Source organism: Anabrus simplex, chromosome 1, assembly GCF_040414725.1.
Source record: "Anabrus simplex isolate iqAnaSimp1 chromosome 1, ASM4041472v1, whole genome shotgun sequence".
In the NCBI taxonomy this organism is placed as follows: Eukaryota; Metazoa; Arthropoda; class Insecta; order Orthoptera; family Tettigoniidae; genus Anabrus; species Anabrus simplex.
The window spans coordinates 1,716,849,683-1,716,871,493 of NC_090265.1; the positions used below are offsets into that span (position 1 = coordinate 1,716,849,683).

General features: G+C 41.7%; 1 protein-coding gene across 2 annotated transcripts in view; it reads right to left on the reverse strand.

Moving 5' to 3' along the window:
* LOC136882193 (arylsulfatase B) overlaps window positions 1-21,811 on the reverse strand; it is a 286,880-nt gene that overhangs the window by 209,921 nt on the left and 55,148 nt on the right. For both annotated transcript variants that reach the window (XM_068225672.1, XM_067154756.2), the window contains exon 2: window positions 8,108-8,197. In XM_068225672.1, coding sequence (XP_068081773.1) covers window positions 8,108-8,197 — 90 coding nt within the window. The remainder of the gene's footprint in view (window positions 1-8,107; window positions 8,198-21,811) is intronic.

The following is a 21,811-nucleotide window of genomic DNA, read 5'->3' on the forward strand; positions in this document are numbered from 1 at the left end:
CTTCCCACTCCTAGCCCTTTCCTGTCCCATCGTCGCCATAAGACCTATCTGTGTCGGTGCGACGTAAAGCAACTAGCAAAAAAAAAAAAAGAAAAAGAAAAAAAAGCCAATCACATGGACGAACTTCCGTTCGGCGCAGTCTGCTTGATAACAGATAACCACAGCATGAATCAGAAGGTGTTGGTTGTGTAAAACCCTACGTTACAAACCCAACTAATCCCTCTAAGTCACTATTTGTTCTGTGTAACAGTATACAGATTGCTCCATCTGTCATACTTATAAGTGTTATTATACTCCAAGATCGAGCCAAGCATTTTCGCAGGCAAAGCGCAGATTATTGTAAAATACACTTGCATCTAAATCACTCGTCACTTTGAAGCACAAAAGCACTGACGGAATTTCACAATATCAATTATATTCTATCTAAATTAATATTTTTCGAGGAACACGAATAGTCTGGAAGTAGAGAAATGTCTTCCCTAACCTCAGACTTATACTCAAAATGATGTGTGCACGCTATAGTTTTGTCATGGACTTCAAAACAATCACGATGTATATTCCTAATCCATTTCTTTCTTAATGTTCTATTCCGCAGGAAACATAAGAATAGTTGTATGAGAGGCATTGCCATAGTTAGACTAAAACCTGGTCCACTTAGTGCACTCATGTTCTTTAATGGGTAAAAACACGATCAAAAGTACATTCTCACATTACTGCATATAATTACAGATACTATGTGTCCACTGACTCATATAAATACACTCGCAAACTTATATTCTACAAAGAAACTAACATTTATCGTCAACTTTCATAACATTACACCGACTACATACGATAACAACAAACCAAAACAAACCCACATTTCCAACAATTCCGGCTACTCGATTCGCCATCTTTGAACGTTCGAGAATAGCATTAAGGTCTGAGGATTGGAGTCGGTCTTGTGTAAGGTATGGATGGATGGTCAGACAATGTTACGTGGCAACCGTGCAGACTATGATGTAGGGCAACCATGCAGACTGTGATGTAAGGTATGGATGGATGGTCAGACAATGTTACCTAGCAACCGTGTAGACTGTGATGTAAGATATGGATGGATGGCCAGACAATGTTACCTATCAACCGTGCAGACTGTGATGTAAGGTATGGATGGATGGTCAAACAATGTTACCTAGCAACCGTGCAAGCTGTGATGTACTGTAAGATATGGACGGATGGTCAATATTACCTAGCAACCGTGCAGGCTGTGATGTACTGTAAGATATGGATGGATGGTCAGACAATGTTACCTAGCAACGGTGCAGACTGTGATGTACGTAGTACTGTAAGGTATGGATGGATGGTCAGACAATGTTACCTATCAACCGTGCAGGCTGTGATGTACTGTAAGATATGGATGGATGTTCAGACAATGTTACCTAGCAACCGTGCAGACTGTGATGTACTGTAAGGTATGGATGGATGGTCAGACAATGTTACCTAGTAACCGGGCAGGCAGTGATGCAAGGTATTGATGATAAGTAACATTAAAGTCTTTGGTATGGATCAAGACCAACTACAATATATCAGACCGTTGCCTACGAGATATACAAGGCCGGGAAGTGGACCAATAGAAATGCGGGTCGCAAGTAGTTTTACGAACGTCCGTTAGAGGTCTCGACATTGTGCTATGCTGTTCGCGCGAAATACATTCAATTAATAGTACATGCTGGTTTTTAAAGACTAAAAAACTACAAATACTGAAGTTAGGGCCACCTAAATATGATTTAGAGTTATTGGATATAAAGTAAAGCAAATTTAAATGATATCTGGAATTATTTTAGGCGAAATCAATAAAAGCAATACATTAAAATGACGTACTGCACCTGTTCAGGGCTTTCGTGAACGGTTACAGTACAATGATCGCTCGTATCACTCACATTTTTAAGATCTTCCAACTTAAAGGCTTTGTCCTGAAGTTCTTTTCCAAGGTAAGAGCATCTGTCATTTTATGAGCTTCATTGTCGAGTATTGGTTTTAAAAGTTTTGTAATGAGAGTTACAGTCATTCTCAGATCACACTCGTCACATTTGAATGCCTCAATGAACTTTGCAACAACAAAAACGTTAAGGTTTTTAAACAAAATTCGTATTGCCCAGATAACGTACGGAGTGACGGGTAAAATTCAACATATTTTGCAGCAAGTAAACAAATTTTCTTGAGGGGTAGCGCAGTGCTCCACGATCATTCATCCTAATGAGGCACATCAGTGGACTGTCAGTAGAGGCCGAGGGTATCTGTCCCAAGTATGATTCACAATTGTAATTTTCTTCCGCAACACGAACAAGATAGCCACCTATCATGGCCAAGGAAAACAACTGTCTGAAACGGCATAGTGTCATTCTTAATATCAATAGCGTCTAAGTTAATATAAACTTGCAGATATTTTAGGCTTATTAAAAATAGCACATCTCAAAGAAAATACAATAATCGCGAATTGATTAGTTAGCTTACCTTCGAGCGTCTCATCAAGTAATTCCAAAGCTGTTGTTGGTCAAGATTACGATTATAGTGTACTCTGGGATCCTAATGTTTCCTCCACGCATGTCAAATTCATGGCTTCGTAATGGAGCCTTTCTTTAATGAGGGATGTTATTCCAGTTTCTCCATTCGAAAAGCGAACATAATTCTTAAGTGTGTTTTGATGCGGAAGTCGGAAGCAGTGAAGTGATCTAATGAATCTGTAGCCCATAAACTGAAGTCGTAATATTTAAAATGTAAATTACAGAGTCTGGATGACATTCCAGGTGACCAAAGGGAACCTAATCACCCCGTCTGAATATTGCGATTCTCCACTTCTCCTTTAAAACTGGATCGGCAGGAAACGATTGAAAACTCAATTGCTCTTCTTTCTTTGACGAATTGGACTTACAGTACGTTATACCATATTTTATAGTGTATATGAAATCTACTTGGAGTTCATTTGAACGCTAACAATAAGTGAAATCTATACGTAAATGTATTAAAAACACTTTTCTCCATACGTTAATATATTACAGTAAATACAAACTGTAGCACGATGTCGAGACATCTGGCGGCGGTAATCTGAACCTGGTTGGGGACGGTTTTTATGCTCAGAATTAGCGCATACTTCCCGGCCTTGTATAATTATTTCGTAGCAAGACCGACTCCAATCCTCAGACCGTAATATAAGAAAAACTTGGCGGCCGAAGTAGCCGGACTGCTGGTATTGGCTAACACGAAAATATCACGTAGGCCTACATATTATATAGACGGCGGTAATTTAACGTATGGAACGTCATAGGAAAAATATCTTTTTCACCTAAGAAAACGCTTCTCCAACAAGTACGCACCACATATAATCAACTAGAATCTCATACACTGACTGACAGAGCAAATGCAACACCAAGAAGGAGTGGTCAGAACTTTATGCCAATTGCAGGGTAGACTGACGTTACTGAGGTATGCTCATGATGTGAAATGCGCCGCTGTGCTGTGCACGTAGCGAACGATAAATGGGACACGGCGTTGGCGAATGGCCCACTTCGTACCGTGATTTCTCAGCCGACAGTCATTGTAGAACGTGTTGTCGTGTGCCACAGGACACGTGTATAGCTAAGTATGCCTGGCCGCCGTCAACGGAGGCATTTCCAGCAGACAGACGACTTTACGAGGGGTATGGTGATCGGGCTGAGAAGGGCAGGTTGGTCGCTTCGTCAAATCGCAGCCGATACCCATAGGGATGTGTCCACGGTGCAGCGCCTGTGGCGAAGATGGTTGGCGCAGGGACATGTGGCACGTGCGAGGGGTCCAGGCGCAGCCCGAGTGACGTCAGCACGCGAGGATCGGCGCATCCGCCGCCAAGCGGTGGCAGCCCCGCACGCCACGTCAACCGCCATTCTTCAGCATGTGCAAGACACCCTGGCTGTTGCAATATCGACCAGAACAATTTCCCGTCGATTGGTTGAAGGAGGCCTGCACTCCCGGCGTCCGCTCAGAAAACTACCATTGACTCCACAGCATAGACGTGCACGCCTGGCATGGTGCCGGGCTAGAGCGACTTGGATGAGGGAATGGCGGAACGTCGTGTTCTCCGATGAGTCACGCTTCTGTTCTGTCAGTGATAGTCACCGCAGACGAGTGTGGCGTCGGCGTGGAGAAAGGTCAAATCCGGCAGTAACTGTGGAGCGCCCTACCGCTAGACAACGTGGCATCATGGTTTGAGGCGCTATTGCGTATGATTCCACGTCACCTCTAGTGCGTATTCAAGGCACGTTAAATGCCCACCGCTACGTGCAGCATGTGCTGCGGCCGGTGGCACTCCCGTACCTTCAGGGGCTGCCCAATGCTCTGTTTCAGCAGGATAATGCCCGCCCGCACACTGCTCGCATCTCCCAACAGGCTCTACGAGGTGTACAGATGCTTCCGTGGCCAGCGTACTCTCCGGATCTCTCACCAATCGAACACGTGTGGGATCTCATTGGACGCCGTTTGCAAACTCTGCCCCAGCCTTGTACGGACGACCAACTGTGGCAAATGGTTGACAGAGAATGGAGAACCATCCCTCAGGACACCATCCGCTCTCTTATTGACTCTGTACCTCGACGTGTTTCTGCGTGCATCGCCGCTCGCGGTGGTCCTACATCCTACTGAGTCGATGCCGTGCGCATTGTGTAACCTGCATATCGGTTTGAAATAACCATCAATTATTCGTCCGTGCCGTCTCTGTTTTTTCCCCAACTTTCATCCCTTTCGAACCACTCCTTCTTGGTGTTGCATTTGCTCTGTCAGTCAGTGTATATTCTACTAGAAAAGAGAACAACAAGTTGATTATTTAGAAATGTCAATTAGTCAAGTAACTTTTTCTCTTAGATTTCACTTCGCTAGATAAATAAAACTATTAAAATGATATTTATAACATCATTTTGAATGTTTCAAAATAAATTAACGCGCGAAATTCCCCAATGTATTCGCTCTCATAAGAACTATGAAACATAATTTGTTTTCTTAGTTTTGAAGTGGTGGACAATTTCTTATATTCAGCATCCAATGGAAGGGAAGTACACCCGAAATAACAATGTTATTGGCTTTACGTCCCACTAACTACTTTTTTACGGTTTTCGGAGACGCCGAAGTGTCTGGAATTTAGTCCCGCAGGAGTTTTTAACGTGCCAGTAAATCTACCGATACGAGGCTGACATATTTGAGCACCTCCAAATGCCACCGGACTGAGCCAGCATCGAACTTGCCAATTTGGGGTCAGAAGGCCAGCGCCTTAACCTTCTGAGCCACTCAGCCCAAGTATTATACACCCGAAATGATTATGTTAACCCAATGAACGGCCCTGGTAATGCTAACATAATGTTGATATATGGCATAGCAGCACTTCACACAATGATGGTAACCTGAGTAATGAAACGCTCAGACACTAAAGATATAATAGGATTTTACCCATTAAAGAACATGACTGCAAAAACTGTATTGACTATAAAAATTGATATTTAACTACATGGACGAGCTTCAGTTCGGTATAGTCTGCTTGATAACAGATAACCGCAGCACGAATCAGAATGTGTTCGTAGTGTAAAACCCTGCGTTACAAACCCATCTAATCCCTGCAAGTCACTATTTCTTCTTTCTAACAGTATACAGATTGCTCCATCTGTCACACTTAAGTTCTGTTATACTCCAAGATCCAACCAAATATTTACGCAGGCCAGCACAGATTACGCTATAGTAAAATACACTTGCATCTAAATCACTCGACATTTTGAAGCACATAGACACTGATGGAATATCACAATATCAATTATTTTCTATCTAAATTAAGATTTTTCGAGGAACACGAATAGGTTCACCGTTTGGAATTTCCCTAACCTCAGACTTATTCTCAAAATGGTGTATGCACACTACAGTTTTGTCATCGACTTCAAAATAATCACGATGTATATTCCCAATCAATTTCTCTCTTAATGTTTTATTACGAAGAAAACTTAAGAATAATTGTATGAGAGGCACTGCCAAAGACTTAAACCTGGTTCACAACACGATCAAAACAAACACTTTCTCACATTACTGCGTATAACTACAGATCCTGAGTGTCCACTGACTCATATAAATACACTCGCATACTTACATTCTACAAGGAAACTAGCATTTATCGTCAACTTTCATGAAATTACACCGACTACATACGATAACAACAAACCAACACAAACTCACATTTCTGACATGTCCGGCTACTCGATTCGCCATCTTTGAACGATCGAGAGTAGCATTAAGATCTGAGGTTTTTTTTTTTTTTAGGGGCTTTACGTCGCACCGACACAGATAGGTCTTACGGCGACGATGGGATAGGAAAGGCCTAGGAGTTGGAAGGAAGCGGCCGTGGCCTTAATTAAGGTACAGCCCCAGCATTTGCCTGGTGTGAAAATGGGAAACCACGGAAAACCATCTTCAGGGCTGCCGATAGTGGGATTCGAACCTACTATCTCCCGGATGCAAGCTCACAGCCGCACGCCTCTACGCGCACGGCCAACTCGCCCGGTGATCTGAGGTTTGGAGTCGGTCTTGGCTTAATACATGTGCATTCATAGGGGCGTAAAATTGGAAGGTACCCTCAGGAAACTTGGAGCTGAGCTTGGAGTAAGATGGCGGCTACACATGGAACTAGGGAGATGGTGTAAGGCTTAATACATGTGCTCCATTCATAGGGGGCATAACGCTGGAAACTGAATTCGGAACAAGATGGTGGCTACACATGGGACTTGGGAGATGGTGTAAGACTTATTACATATGCTTTATTCATAGGGGCTTAACACTGAAAGGTGACCTTAGGTCTTGGGGCAGAGCGACCGAATAAATGGCAAAAGGGCATAAAGGACTTGCATATCAGGAATGCATATAAGTTTCTAGGAAAAACCTGCTATTCCTACGAAATTCCACAGAAGGCGGCCAGGAATATCGGCACTAAAAATGCTTATTCAACCACGGCTAAACTATTGCCTGCTCCATCAACAGCTCAGCAACCTTCCACTTCAAAATCTACATCGTTTGCTGAGGACGAAATGGAAGACGATGAAGATGAACGATTTTTTCTGCATAGGTATATCCATTTTAGTTATGTTTACTGGTGATTTTATGTTGGCGACTTTTCATAGCGATTATAACAAAGAAAATTAGTTATTTTTATAGACGTTCATCGAAGAACTTGGAGATATTTTAGGATGTAGAGTTGGCAACACTGGTGAGTGTGCCCATACTCTTGCAAAAGATAAGACTTAACGGTAGGCTGTGATAGTGGCTCGTTTATGGGCAAAGATTACTTAACCCGAGACATTTTATTTATTTATTTTTCAGTTGTATCGAACATTCATATAGAAATTAGAAAGACGTTTCTTAATATTTTCGCCTGGAGAATAGCACTGTGTGGAAGTGAAACATGGACGATAACTAGCTCAGAAAGAGAATAGAAGCTTCTGAAATATGGTGTTACAGATAAATGCTGAAGGTGAGATGGATAGATCGAATCACGAATGAAGAGATACTGAATCGATTTGGTGAGAGGAGATCGTTGTGGCTAAATTTGACGAGAAGAAGATGTAGGATGATAGGACACATCTTAAGACACCCGGGACTTGTTTAGTTGGTTTTTGAGGTAAGTGTAGGTGGTAAGAATGGTAGGGGTAGACCGAGGTATGAATATGACAAGCAGATTAGAGCAGATGTAAGAAGCAGTAGTTACGTAGATATACGAGGTTAGCACAGGATAGCATGGAGGGCTGCATCAAACCAGTCTATGGACTGATGACTCAAACAACAACAATTGTAACATTCCTTTACAACTTTGTACGTTATTGCTTCTGACTCGAGTAAATAAATGCTCTTTGAATTATTAGGCTCCCTTTCGCAAGACGATTGTGAAACTGTTTTTGTCTCCTTGATTGCCACTGACTTACTTAAGGATCATTATTTAGCCCCTCTGAGTTCTAGGATGCACTAACTTTTTAAAGTTGTGAAATTATTATCTGTAATCGAACTGGATCTCGGACAGATGCTCATGGCATATCGCTGCGGTGTGAGCCCACTAGACAGGAGATAGACTTACCAAGTCGTCTGCAACTATAAGGATTATGTGCGGCTTGCTGGATGCAGAGACCATCGTTATCAGGACCAACGTGCACAATAAGAACCACATCTGAAAAATACAAACTTTTATAACAATTGTAGGTAAAACAAGTACACAAGAACAATAAGGTATTGTTGCTGCAGTCAGTGTAACGTTTTTGTTGATACTCCCTTCGAGGAATTAGTGGTGGTGTGTCGTCCTTCGGATACCAAGATCCCAGGTTCAGAATAGTGTACTGTGGTGACAGCAGATAATTCTTCGTAAAGCTTGACGATCTGCACGAAGCTGACCGATGCTGTCATCGTGGCAGAGCGGATTGCTTGCCGAGTGACGCCTCACGGGAACCATATGCGTTCAGTCAAAATCAATCACCTACTGATCTGCATTTAGGGCAATAGTCCAGGTGCCAGATTCCCTATCTGTTGTTTTATTAGCATTTTCTTAAATGATTTCAAGGAAATTGGAAATTTATTGAACATCTCCCTTGATAAGTTATTCCAATCCCTAATTCCCCTTCCTATAAACGAGCAGAGTGCACGAAGCAAAAGACAGAAAGAAGTATTTGTAAGCTATGAAAAAGTTAAAAATGACAAACATGAAATTCTTCCCTGAAGATAATAGGCAACTTGATGTCTTTGGAGTATACAGACCGGGAAAGGATAGCCCTGACGCTGATTCAGAATTATTTGGTAAGATAATCAGCTGTGTGGGAAACGATATGGAAAGGAACGTGCTTGTAGCGGGTGATCTCAATTTACCAAATGTCAATTGGGAAGGTAATGCGAACGACAGGAAGCATGACCAACAAATGGCAAATAAGTAGTCTAAATATGGGAAGGACAGATGATTCAGAAAGTGATGGAACAAACTAGAGGGAACAATATTCTGGACGTGGTGCTGGTAGAACTAGATGGGCTCTATAGAGAAACCGAAGTGATAGATGGTATTAATGACCACGAAGCTGTTCTTGTCGTAGTTAAAAATAAATGTGATAGAAAGGAAGGTTTTAAAATAGGACTATTAGGCAAGATGGCCGGGCAAAGATTATATCCGGTGAATGGATCGTGGTAACGAAAACTATCGAGCTTGGTCAAAATTTGGAGACCTTTTCGAGAAAAACCACTAGCAAATATATGGGTTTTGTCTATTGTTTTACATGCTGTCTTGTAACAATTCCAAAACTAGGTTGAAGCCCCCACATAGCTGTCAAGACACAACGGCGAAAGTTAAAGAGAGAGGTGAACGCACAACACAAGTTACCTCTGAAATTAAGGCCCAAATTTGCTTGAAGATAAATGTGATTTATTTAGAAACTGTAAATTTAGCTTTAGAAACGTAACTAAGTTTGGACCCATGATTTGATTACTCAGGAACATTGGTAACCCTAATGGGCGAACTTGGCTCTCAAAATCCAGCCACTCTGCTACAACTGGGCGCATTTTCGGCCAGGAGGTGGAGCTTTCCTTAATCATTTACCAGCGGAATATCACTGAAATCACAGAATTACGAAAGTAACTGGTAAATACCACAGTTTGGTTTTGTTCTTACTAAATTATTGCTACTACTGAAAGTTTTCGTTGTGTCCCTGAAAGGGACGGCGGGTCTCCATGACGGTAACGTCGTCTCTCAGGTCAGGGAGATTTGACACGCTCAAGGAGATGTTCGGCGAAGGTGAGGAGGTTGGCCGGCGTTATTAACATTACATATACTGTATTTTCCACCATTCGATTCAACGATTATCAAAGGTTATGTTCTTCAGTGTTAATCGATCTGTTGTGTTCCACCCGACATACACACAGTCAACAAATACAGTATACGATAATCAATTCAAGTACAGTACCTATTTATACAGTTTTTAAATTGGTATAGCTACATTACGAACTTTTGAAATTTAATAACCGCTTTAATACTTTAATATTCATGATGCATTAGCATGTTCGCTCCCTGCCCTAACAGTTGGGAATGTACTGGACGGAAGATATCTAAAGAGCCGCCCTCCAGTGGTTTCATTTTGTATTATGCACTGATGGCGTTCGGCTTCGGAAGATCATGCGGCCAGTATTTGCACAGTGAGAGAGCATACATGTATAGATCTTCGAGATTGGAAAGGAAGCATAACTTAATACAGTACTGCAGTCTGATAACTGTTGTGAAATTATAGCGCATAATTATGGAGTTAATTTTGATAAAAGGGTGACAATTTATGTTGACAGTGAGGTATTTAACTTCGCTAGCAAAGAGTTCAGATGGTTCTGCTGCTGAAAGTACTTTTTACACAATAATAATAATGTGTGGCTATTTCTAGCCTTCGATGAGGGTGGGTGGCATCAGCCATGTGTAGGTAATTGCGTGTTATTGTGGTGGAGGATAGTGTTATGTGTGGTGTGTGAGTTGTAGGGATGTTGGGCACAGCACAAACACGCAGCCCCGCGGGCCATAGGAATTAACCAATGAAGGTTAAATTCCCCGTCCCGACCGTGAATCAAACTGGGGACCCTCTGAATCGAAGGCCAGTACTCTGACCATTCAGCCAAAGAGTCGGACGCTTTTACATGATAATAGGATATGGTTCAAGTCAGCTATTTCTCCAGGGTCTTCTGGGCAGTGAGAGGTGTCCAATGCCTTGATCCTGCGGAAATGACTCGGATAGCATCCATGACCCAGACACATTTTATTGCTAGAGTTGAAAGGTGTCTTTGTGCTAGTTTCAACCAGACTTGCGTTGGGATGCTGGGCTGAATTCTAGCATAGTGCTTTCCTCTTGCAAGCTGTGGCGTTTTACACTACTCAGACCATTCCCTGTACTTTTACTTGCTTGTGGGCAGGAAATTAGAATACGGTAACTATTTGTAGAGGCGGTGTTCACATGTGTGGCTTCTTTCGCTAGCTGGTCTACCATCTCGTTCATCGTTATGACCTCCAGTGGTTGCTGCACTACAGTCAGACCCCTCAGCCGGGTGAAAAGGCCGCAAACCTGTTGAGTCACAATCGGCGATTCCTCACCAAGTGATGAGTGATGCTGAGTAAGTAAACAAGAGGCCGCAGAGTGGACGGCGAGAGATAGGGATGACTGCGTTTGCAGTGCTCTAGTTCAAAAGTGACCACCGTGATTTTTCCTAGGTTATTCGCGATTATGTCAGTCATATGGCAATTGAGGCTTTCACTCATTTTTCTTCTACCGGGCGAGTTGGCCGTGCGGTTACGAGCGCGCGGCTGTGAGCTTGCATCCGCGAGATAGTGGGTTCGAATCCCACTGTTGGCAGCCCTGAAGATGGTTTTCCGTGGTTTCCCATTTTGACACCAGGCAAATGATGGGAATGTGCCTTAATTAAGGTCACGGTCGCTCTTTTCTGAATCCTGGGCCTTTCCTACCCCATCGTCGCCTTAAGACCTATCTGTGTCGGTGCGACGTAAAGCCACTAACAAAAAAAAAAAAATCTACACCACTCGGCACGAAAGGCTCTACACTAAAAAGCAAATATCGCCGCGCTATTCTCGTTTTTAATGGCTCATCACTGCTGCCATCTTGACTAGTTGCATATTGAAATCACCAGACATAACCTGAATGTAAGCATCAGTAATGAAGTTTCCCTTACCGAAGTAAATAAGGAATCAAGATACCATTAGGTCGGTTTTCAAGCTCAATGAGTAATTAATGAAGCTCGCTCATTTTCATGTTATATATTTCTGCCTTTACTTTAATGCGCCGGCCCCGCGGTGTAGGGGTAGCGTACCTGCCTCTTAGCCGGAGACCTCGGGTTCGATTCCCGGTCAGTTCAGAAATCTTTACCTGCATCCGAGGGCTGGTTCGTGGTCCACTCAGCCTACGTGATTACATTTGAGGAGCTATCTGACGGTGAGATAACGCCCCGGTCTAGAAAGCTAAGAGTAACGGCCGAGAGGATCCGTCGTGCTGACCACACCTTATCTCGTAATCTGCAGGTCTCCGGGCTGAACAGCGGTCGCTTGGTAGGCCATGGCTTTTCGGGGCTGTTGCGCCATGTGGTTAAATTTGGTGTTATTTTAATATACGCATCGCTTCTTCCGGTGATTGGTGTAAATGATAATTCAGCTCGGACTGAAGTGAAACCACGCTGTAATAATACACACAGGCAAATATATTCCGTACAAAGGCATACCATACCAAAGTCGAGACGAGACAATACGTTACGTTGATAACGAATTTTCCATCCATTTTAACTAATTCTCATTATATCAGAAACGCATCATAGAATAGAGGAGATAGCGTTCCTTTTCTTCTCCGAGGTGTTCTTGTAGATTTTTCTTACTTCTCAGACACCCAATTTTAATTCTTTACATAATAATTGGTCGAAATAAGACCGTATTAATATAATGCGGCGTTTGTCATCTCACACAAACTACTTTAATACATTATTCGAACGCGGCACAATTCTACTTACCTGTATTATTCCAAACATATTTACAGTACTACAGAAAAAGAAAATACCTGTTTTACTTATTCTCGCATATCTAATAGTAGTGATTTTCACAACACGGCAGTGGCACAAGTCATGACCAAAATATGATTAGATAGTGTCAACACGCGAGACGTCGCATCGGCAAGTAACGTCCCTAAACCGTATGGCTGGCGACACTGAATCGAACCGAACAGTTAGACAGTAACTAGAAATCAACGTTGACCGTTTTCAAGCAATCAGCAAAAAGCATTTCAACGGACTCTTAGCTCCTTTCTTATCTGAATATCGCAATACCAATTATCCCGGGATCTACAGTTGAAAAATATAAGCCGAGTGTCGTAAAAGATATGGACAGGCATTGTACGGAACGGGAAGTTTTTTGTCAAACAAACTGATTCTTCTCCTTGAAATTCCCCTCATTTTTATTGAGATAATCACTTGATCTGGCCTTGGGCTAGTTTTACGGCCGGATGCCTTTCCCGATTCCAAGTCTCTAAGAAGAGGTGCAGTCGCTGTCTGTGCTGGTTGGTAGTATGGTGTGCCAAGGCGAATACACACACACACACACACACACACACACACACACACACACACACACACACACACACACACACACACACACACAATCCCGAACCGGAGGAATTAACAGTTGAAATCCCCTACGCGGCCGGGGATCGAACCCGGGGCCCTTTGAATGGATGAAGTTGATTGTTTTCATAATTATGTACACGCAAAATATAATTAATAATAATAATAATAATAATAATAATAATAATAATAATAATAATAATAATAATCGGTCGGGCTGAGTGGTTCAGACGTTTGGGGCGCTGGCCTTCCGACCCCATCTTGGCAAGTTCGATCCTGGCTCACTCCGGTGGTATTTAAAGGTGCTCAAATACGTCAGCCTCGCGTCGGTAGATTTACTGGCACGTAAAAGAACTCCTATAGGACTAAATTCCAGCACCTCGGCGTCTCCGAAAACCATAAAAGTAGTTAGTGGGACGTAAAGAAAATAACAAGAACAATAATTATAATTAAAAAAGAATTCTAGTTTTAAAGTAATCAGTTTGACGTTAGGCTCCGTAGTTCTTCTGGTAACGAATTCTGGTGATGCGGAGAATGTGCCGTTCTGTGTTGATATTGAACGTATACCTATATTGAACATGAGATTGTCTGCTCGGTTAAAGGCTGGTTAGAGCGGAGAGAGCTGCAGTGTATTGACGCAATTTACGCTTTAAATGAGACTCATGCGAACTTTCTACTGTTTACTCTCTAGCTAAGCGTTTTTATCGCTATACGAACGACGGTTTATTCTGTTAATTTTGTTACGAGGTAGAAAATGCACTTTACAATAGGTAGGTGAGGGCGGAGAAGTTGAACCCTTTCAAACATGCATATTTTACATGTTCTGCCCGTGAGAAGCCTTCGAAAAACATAACGCCTGATTTTCAGCTATCTCGCTCAGTGTAACTTTTGTGGTACGAAACATACCGTCTACTAGGGTTCTAACTTATAATATGAATTACTGTTCCATTTTGTCCTCTCATAATATTCTGGGTCTTTTGAGGGTATTCATTTACAAAGAGATGGCAATTTAGAATTTACTTCAAGGACACTCTACTATGTGTTATTTGCTACATAGTATTTAGCCTGTAGATCATAAGTGTAAATGTTGGGAACTGGAAGTTTGTCGTTGCTAAAAGTAGAAAATAATATCGCGCTTGGTACAGAACTTTAGAGACTACACATGACTCAGCTTTAGTAAGCCTCTGATATCTAGGTTTGAAAAAAATAATTAGTGCCGTTCAGCTTCGTAATGGTAATATGTTGGCATATTGTGTTCACATTAGGTTGCTGTGAGAGGGGTTTTAAATTGGATAACACTAAATACAGGAGTAGACGTTAGAGGTTCGATACTCCAAAGTCATAGACCCAGAATGCTCATGAAATGCACGAATCAATCAATCAATCAATCAATCAATCAATCAATCAATCAATCAATCAATCAATCAATCAATCAATCAATCAATCAATCAATCAATCAATCAAATCAATCAATCAATCAATCAATCAATCAATCAACCAATCAATCAATCAATCAATCAATCAATCACTACTAACCTGCATTTAGAGCGGTCGCCCAGGTGGCAGATCCCCTATCTGTCGTTTTTCTAGCCTTTTCTTAAATGATTGCAAAGAAATTGGAAATTTATTGAATATCTCTCCTGGTGAGTTATTCCAATCCCTAACTTCCCTTCCTATAAACGAACGTTTGCCCCAATTCGTCCTCTTCAATTCCAACTTTATCTTCATATTGTGATCCTTCCTACTTTTAAAGACACCACTTAAACTTATTCGTCTATTAATGTCATTCCACGCCATCACTCCACTGACTGCTCGGAACATACCACTTAGTTGAGCAGCTCGTCTCCTTTCTCCCCAGACTTCCCAACCCAAACTATGCAACATTTTTATAACGCTACCTACTCTTTTGTCGGAAATCACCCATAACTAATCGAGCTGCTTTTCTTTGGATTTTGTCTAGTTATCGAATGAAGTAATCCAAGTGAGGGGCCCACACACTAGAACCAAGGACTCTCCAGCACAGGTAAGTGCGAGCAGTTCTACGTTTAGTGGGGAACCGGTGATCACCATTCCACGTCATAGTAACACCGGTCATAGAGCGATTTAAGATCTCTTAAATGCCAGCCGACTGTGCTGATTGCCGATCATGCAGTTTTCAATATCGACATATCCGACGACCGCCTTACACCGATCTTCACCACATTCTCGATTCATCATCGTTATTATCAAGAGGTATAACTTGCCGTGATGTAGAAACTTCTTGTTGCAAAGTTAGACTGCCATCGTCATTTGAAATGTAAAAGCAGCTCACGTTAGCCCAGGACTCAATATACTCTTACACTGACCGAAGAGGAAAATACTAACCTTAGATCGTTTCCACCATGTGCAAGAGCAGGTAGCACTTACCACGCCTATACTCAACTGCGCTCACTGGTAAGTACTACAGTGACTATATAATTATGTACAGTGTGGCCAACGAGTGCTTCTTTCTGATTGGCACCGCTATGTTTTAGCCAAATGTCCCGTCAGCTGATTTAAACGTATGTATTCCGCACAAGGTCGCCGGCCTCTCGCCGCTGGATACCGTGGTTCAAATCTCGGTCACTCTATGTGGGATTTGTGCTGGACAAAGCGGAGGCGTGAAAGGTTTTTCTTCGGGTATATCGGTTTTCCCTATCATACTTCATTCCAGCAACACTCTCCATTAACATTTCATTTCATCTATCAGTCATTTATCATTGCACCAGAGGAGTGCGACAGGCTTCAGCAGCCGGCACGTTTCATATCCTCGCCGCTAGTGGGGGCTTCATTCATTTCATTCCTGACCCGGTCGAAGGACTGGAATCAGGCTGTGGATTTTCATTCCGCACAAAGTGAAGATCACTAATTATGCAATTTCAGCGTAGTACAGGCCATCTGTTTTAATTGAATACTTCCGAAAATATGTTTTTATAGAACATGGGGGATTATTTTGGTATTATTAGTTTCGAAATGTGTGTGTGTGTCTGAGGTCTGAGTTTTGAAGGTAATCACGCCAGGCTCTTGTGCTTATGGGCGCAGAAACAGATTCGGAAAGGGTTTTAGAATGAAATTGGACAATTATTGCTTGTTTTCAGCTCTGAAAGTAGCACGTTTAAAGACGCTCCTAGCCACGAGTAGAGTTGTCTCGTGCGTTATAATGATAACGAAAATAACAAAATGGGTTAGTAATTTTTGCGACTCATAGAAATTCAGGAATATCATGGACAAGGCTAGAAATTGGTATATATATTACTGAATATATTCTCCTTTTACGGGCAAGTTACAGTGAACCTGTTATAACGTAAAGTAGTCAATATTTGACATAAACATAAACACTACAAAAAGGAAACTACCAAAAACGTGTTCGTAATTTCGTCCCCCACCAAATTTATGAAAAATACTTTCCCTATAAAGAATTACTTGAAGGCAATTTATGAAAAATATTTTCTTGGTATCTTTTTAACATAGTCTTTCAGCGTTGCTCGTGGGATGTTAAACGCTTTACTTGCACGTTTGTAACTCTTTATCCTGTCCCTCACTGCCTTTAATAGCCTTTTTTCATAGCCTCTTTACCCCACTGCTTGCATTTTCCCATCTGAAAATATGAATAAACATAAATAACAAATAAAATGATGGGGACGAAATTACGAACATTCCCTGATTTTTTATAATGGCCGCTACAGTAACTCACGCCAACCACCTCACTGTAGCAATTACACGCAAGGAACTACACTACACGACTGAAATGCAATCAGTATTTCATACGGAGATTTATTTTGAGTGTAGATTATACGTGTAGGATTCTGAATAAATGACCAGCGGAACTAAATATTTCGTTGCATGAAAAATGAATCCTTCTTGTACACGGAAACGGAACGTGGTGCACACAACTAACCCTCACACGAAGACAATGGGATGAGGCTACGCGTGTGCGCGCAGCTAAACATTAGGTACCAGCCGTGCAAACTGGAAATCCCTAGGAAGACAGAATTTGGCCACCCTACCTGACAGCGACGTCGTCTCCTCCTTCATGGTATCAGAGATTAATTTTGAGTGTAGTTTATACGTGTAGAAGTCTGAATAAATGACCAGCGGAACTAAATATTTCGTTGCAAGCAGGCAGAGTGTTCTATTTTCTAAACCGTTTGTGTAGCAGGGTGAAGAGATTCACCGCCTCATCGTTCGCCATCAATAATGTTGTTGGAATGGGACAATGCAATGGCGTATGGTTTTTAGTGCCGGGAGTTTCCGAGGACATGTTCGGCTCGCCAGATACAGGTCTTTTGATTTGACTCCCGTAGGCGACCTGAGCATCGTGATGAGGATGAAATGATGATGAACACGACACACACACCCAGCCCCCGTGCCAACAAAATTAACCAATTAGGTTAAAATTCCCGACCCAGTCGGGAATCGAACCCGGGATCCCTGTGACCAAAGGGCAGCACGCTAACCATTTAGCCATAGAGCCGGACTGGAATGGGGCGTTAGTGTTGTAGTTACTTTTGAAAGAACGTTCAGTTGAACTATAAATGCCAGGGGCTGTATCAAAAAGGTACAAAAGTACCAAAACAAGGAACTAAGAATAATCGTTAATGCCCCTTACCACCTGCGTAACACGGAGATTCACAAGCAGCTAAAGGTATCTACAATAAAGGAAAAAATGACCAGAATTTCAAAGCGTTTTTTACCGACTCGACCAACAACACGCCATTAAAGTCATGAAGCAATTGCATGGCATGGACGCTGGCATGTTCTACATACATAAGTATCCCCGAAATACTCGTTAATGAATAACATACAACATATAATAGTAGAAGCAGAACAAGAACTCGAATCGCGATCTATTTTAAGAATAAAAAGTCGGGCGGCTTGCCTAACTTCTCCAGCAAATTGCCAAACTTGCCCCTGACAACACTAATTCAGCACACAGCAAACCGATATCCTCCATTGTAAATACATTCAGTGCCCAGAGGCGGATCCAGGGAGGGGCTAAGGCGGGATTTAGCCCCCCCCCCACACACACACTGGTTACGTTTAAAAGTTTGATTAAACTTTCAAGATTTTTAGGCTCGGGGTTTGATGTCTAATCAAACATGTCAGGTAATTATATTGGAATCCAAGCACTGATTTTAAATGAGCAACCTCTGACATTTTACACACAATTGCTTCAGCCTTCATCTGAACTTGTGCATTACAAAAAGCTATGATATTAGGCGAATTAAAAACGTTTGTCTCGGCTCCTGCGAAACGGATGTCTGCTGTTTAAAGAGCAGAACTTGATATCAGTGAGTCAAGAAAGACCAAGTCAAAAGGATTTTGTCCTACGGGTAGAAAGATATGATAGCTTCATTGTATTTCAGGAACTAGGGCCTAATGTTACATGTTGTAAGGCTTCTTGAGCAAATAGAAGAAGATCCAGAAAGTGAGTCGTTAAGCAAAGCTGTTGCCTTAGGCGCGGCTTTGAGACGAAGGGCCTCAGGGGCTCTGAACTTTGGAGCGTGGGTTGGCGACCACGGGGCCCTCAGCTGAGTCCTGGCATTGCTTCCACTTACTTGTGCCAGGCTCCTCACTTTCATCCATCCTATCCGACTTCTCTTGGTCAACCCTTGTTCTTTTCCGACCCCGACGCTATTAGGTTTGCGAGGGCTAGGGAGTCTTTCATTTTCATGCCCTTCGTGGCCCTTGTCTTTCTTTGGCCGATATCTTCATTTTTCGAAGTGTTGGATCCCTTCCATTTTTTCTCTCTGATTAGTGTTATATAGAGGATGGTTGCCTAGTTGTACTTCCTCTTAAAACAATAATCACCACCACCACCTTTGAGACGAAGTGAATTTATCATTGGTTTGGAAACTGCTGTTCACTGTTTTGCCCTTACTGTGAAACTAAGCAATTTCTTGCAAGATTCTAAACAATATTCATCATCTGCATTGTTTTACACTGGCACCGTAATAGGAAGGTTGAATATGAGAAAAAAATACCGATGAAAAGTGTAATGGAATTTTTATTGCAGCAAGTGACATGGCTGCTTCAGTGGGTGAAGAAATCCGGCTCCCACGTGTCTGTGGCAGGCAAACTCAAAGAATGAATATGTCAGCTGAGAATCCTGAGGAATACTTCAGTCTATTCTTGCCTTTTGTCGACCCAATGATAAACCTTTGTGATAATGTTAACAAAATGACCCCTTTAAGTCCGTATCCACCAAAAACTTTTATCTTGTTTTAAAGCTAAGGAAATGGATATAACAGTTACATTTGTATTCACAAACAACAGCATTATCTTTGATAATGGGTATTATCTCGGTTTAAAATTTTACCACAAAAAAAGAAAGTTGGCCACGGCTGGTAAGATAGGAAATCTACTTGTAAGATAACAGCCTTTCGAGATGACAGCTCGTAGACGACTGGAATATATTTAACTGTGAGATAAAATCGCAGCAACGAGGAATATGACGAAGATTATGCAATAAAATGTCCTAGCTGGATAAAAAAGAACGCGCTGCATACTATGAGGACTACGGTGACACTGACTTTTTAACACATTTTAGGTTGCCTGAAGCCTCGACACTGTTAGTGTTATCCATCATCGAATATAACCTGGTATTTCCAACACATGCGTAGGCCTAGGATGGATTCTCGATTATAGCTTATGTCTTGTATCGTACACGATCGGACGATTTTTTGTCAATCAATCAATCAATCAATCAATCAATCAATCAATCAATCAATCAATCAATCAATCAATCAATCAATCAATCAATCAATCAATCAATCAATCAATCAATCAATCAATCAATCAATCACTACTGATCTGCATTTTAGATAGTCGCCCAGGTGGCAGATTCCCTATCTGTTATTTTCCTAGCCTTTTCTTAAATGATTGCAAACAAATGGGAAATTGATTGAACATCTCTCTTGGTAAGTTATTCCAATCCCTAACTCCCCTTCCTATAAACGAATATTTGCCCCAATTTGTCCTCTTGAATTCCAACTTTATCTTCATATTGTGATCTTTCCTACTTTTAAAGACACCACTCAAACTTATTCGTCTACTGATGTCATTCCACGCCATCTCTCCACTGACAGGTCGGAACATTACACTTAGTTGAGCAGCTCGTCTCCTTTCTCCCAAGTCTTCCCAGCCCAAACTTTGCAACATTTTTCTAACGCTACTATTTCGTCGGAAATCGCTCAGAACAAATCGAGCTGTTTTTCTTTGTATTTTTTCCAGTTGTCGAATCAAGTAATCCTCGTGAAGGTCCCATACACGGGAACCATACTCTAGTTGGGGTCTTACCAGAGACTTATATGACTTTTATGAAAAACTAAGGAATGTTTGCCTTATATTTTGAGTGAATTATACAATTTGTAGTTATAATTTCTTTTCTTATTCTCTATGATGTTAATGCTTTCTGACATCAAATTCAACAAGAATTCCTACCGAGCTCGATAGGTGCAGTCGCTGAAGTGCGGCCAGTATCCAGCATTCGAGATATAGTAGGTTCGGACCCCACTGTCGGCAGCCCTGAAAATGGTTTTCCGTGGTTTCCCATTTTCACACCAGGCAAATGCTGGGGCTGTACCTGAATTAAGGCCACGGTCGCTTCCTTCCCACTCGTAGCCCTTCCCTATCCCATCGTCGCCATAAGACCTGTCTGTGTCGGTGGGACGTAAAGCAACTAGCAATAAGAATTCCTTCTCTAGAAACGTCAATAGCGGACATAATTTATTTGCAGACTCCGAACATAATTACAAACTTGTTTATATTTCGATAGTGGTGGCAACACAAGTCATTTGTTTTCCGTGAGTCAGAACCAAAAAGTATAAGGTTCAAATTCAGATTGAGACGAAAAGGTATTTTTGGTAAACCGAGATAATAAATTCTGTGGTGAATACAGAAGTGAGCGTTATCCGAGATAATGACATTATGCGAGTTTTGGAAATCTAAGGTAACAACAAAAGTATCTAACGTTGGTGAATACGGAACTTAGAAGGGGTTATTCCCATGAATTTTTCTAAGTTTTCAGTAGAGGAAATGATCAAAGCAAGAGAGATGTATGAAGCAGTTTGCACAGCAACAAGTGATGAATTAAGAGCAGAAATATCACCATGGAGAGATAATTGGACAACGTCTCATCCAGAAAAAATAGAAGGTCAGAAATGTGCATATGTATTAGCTCTATGTAATAAATACTTCTTTCCCAAGATTAGACTGCTGCAACAAATACCTTCCACCCTGCCAGTCATGACAGCCCCTCGACCCTACGTAAGCTAAAAACGTACAAATACAATGGGAGAGAACCGGCTTAATGGCCTTGCATTAACAAACATCCATAAGGAAAGGGCAATACATGTTGAAGGTCTCAGTCAAAACCACGAAGGTTGGAAATTTCTATCTGGTCAAATGTTGATTGATGTGAACTGCTAATACGTAACTGTACAGAGTAAAGCTAACATTATTTAATGGAATTTTGTCCTGAAATACATATCAAATCAATTACCTTAACTAGCGTTTACTATACTCTAACAATTTCCTTAAAATAAACTTGGAAAATTTCATTACTACTGAAGTAAAATGTCCCAGTTACTCGTTTTTGGTTTGTGGTGAGGTGTTTTTTAAGGTAGTCCCTCCCTTT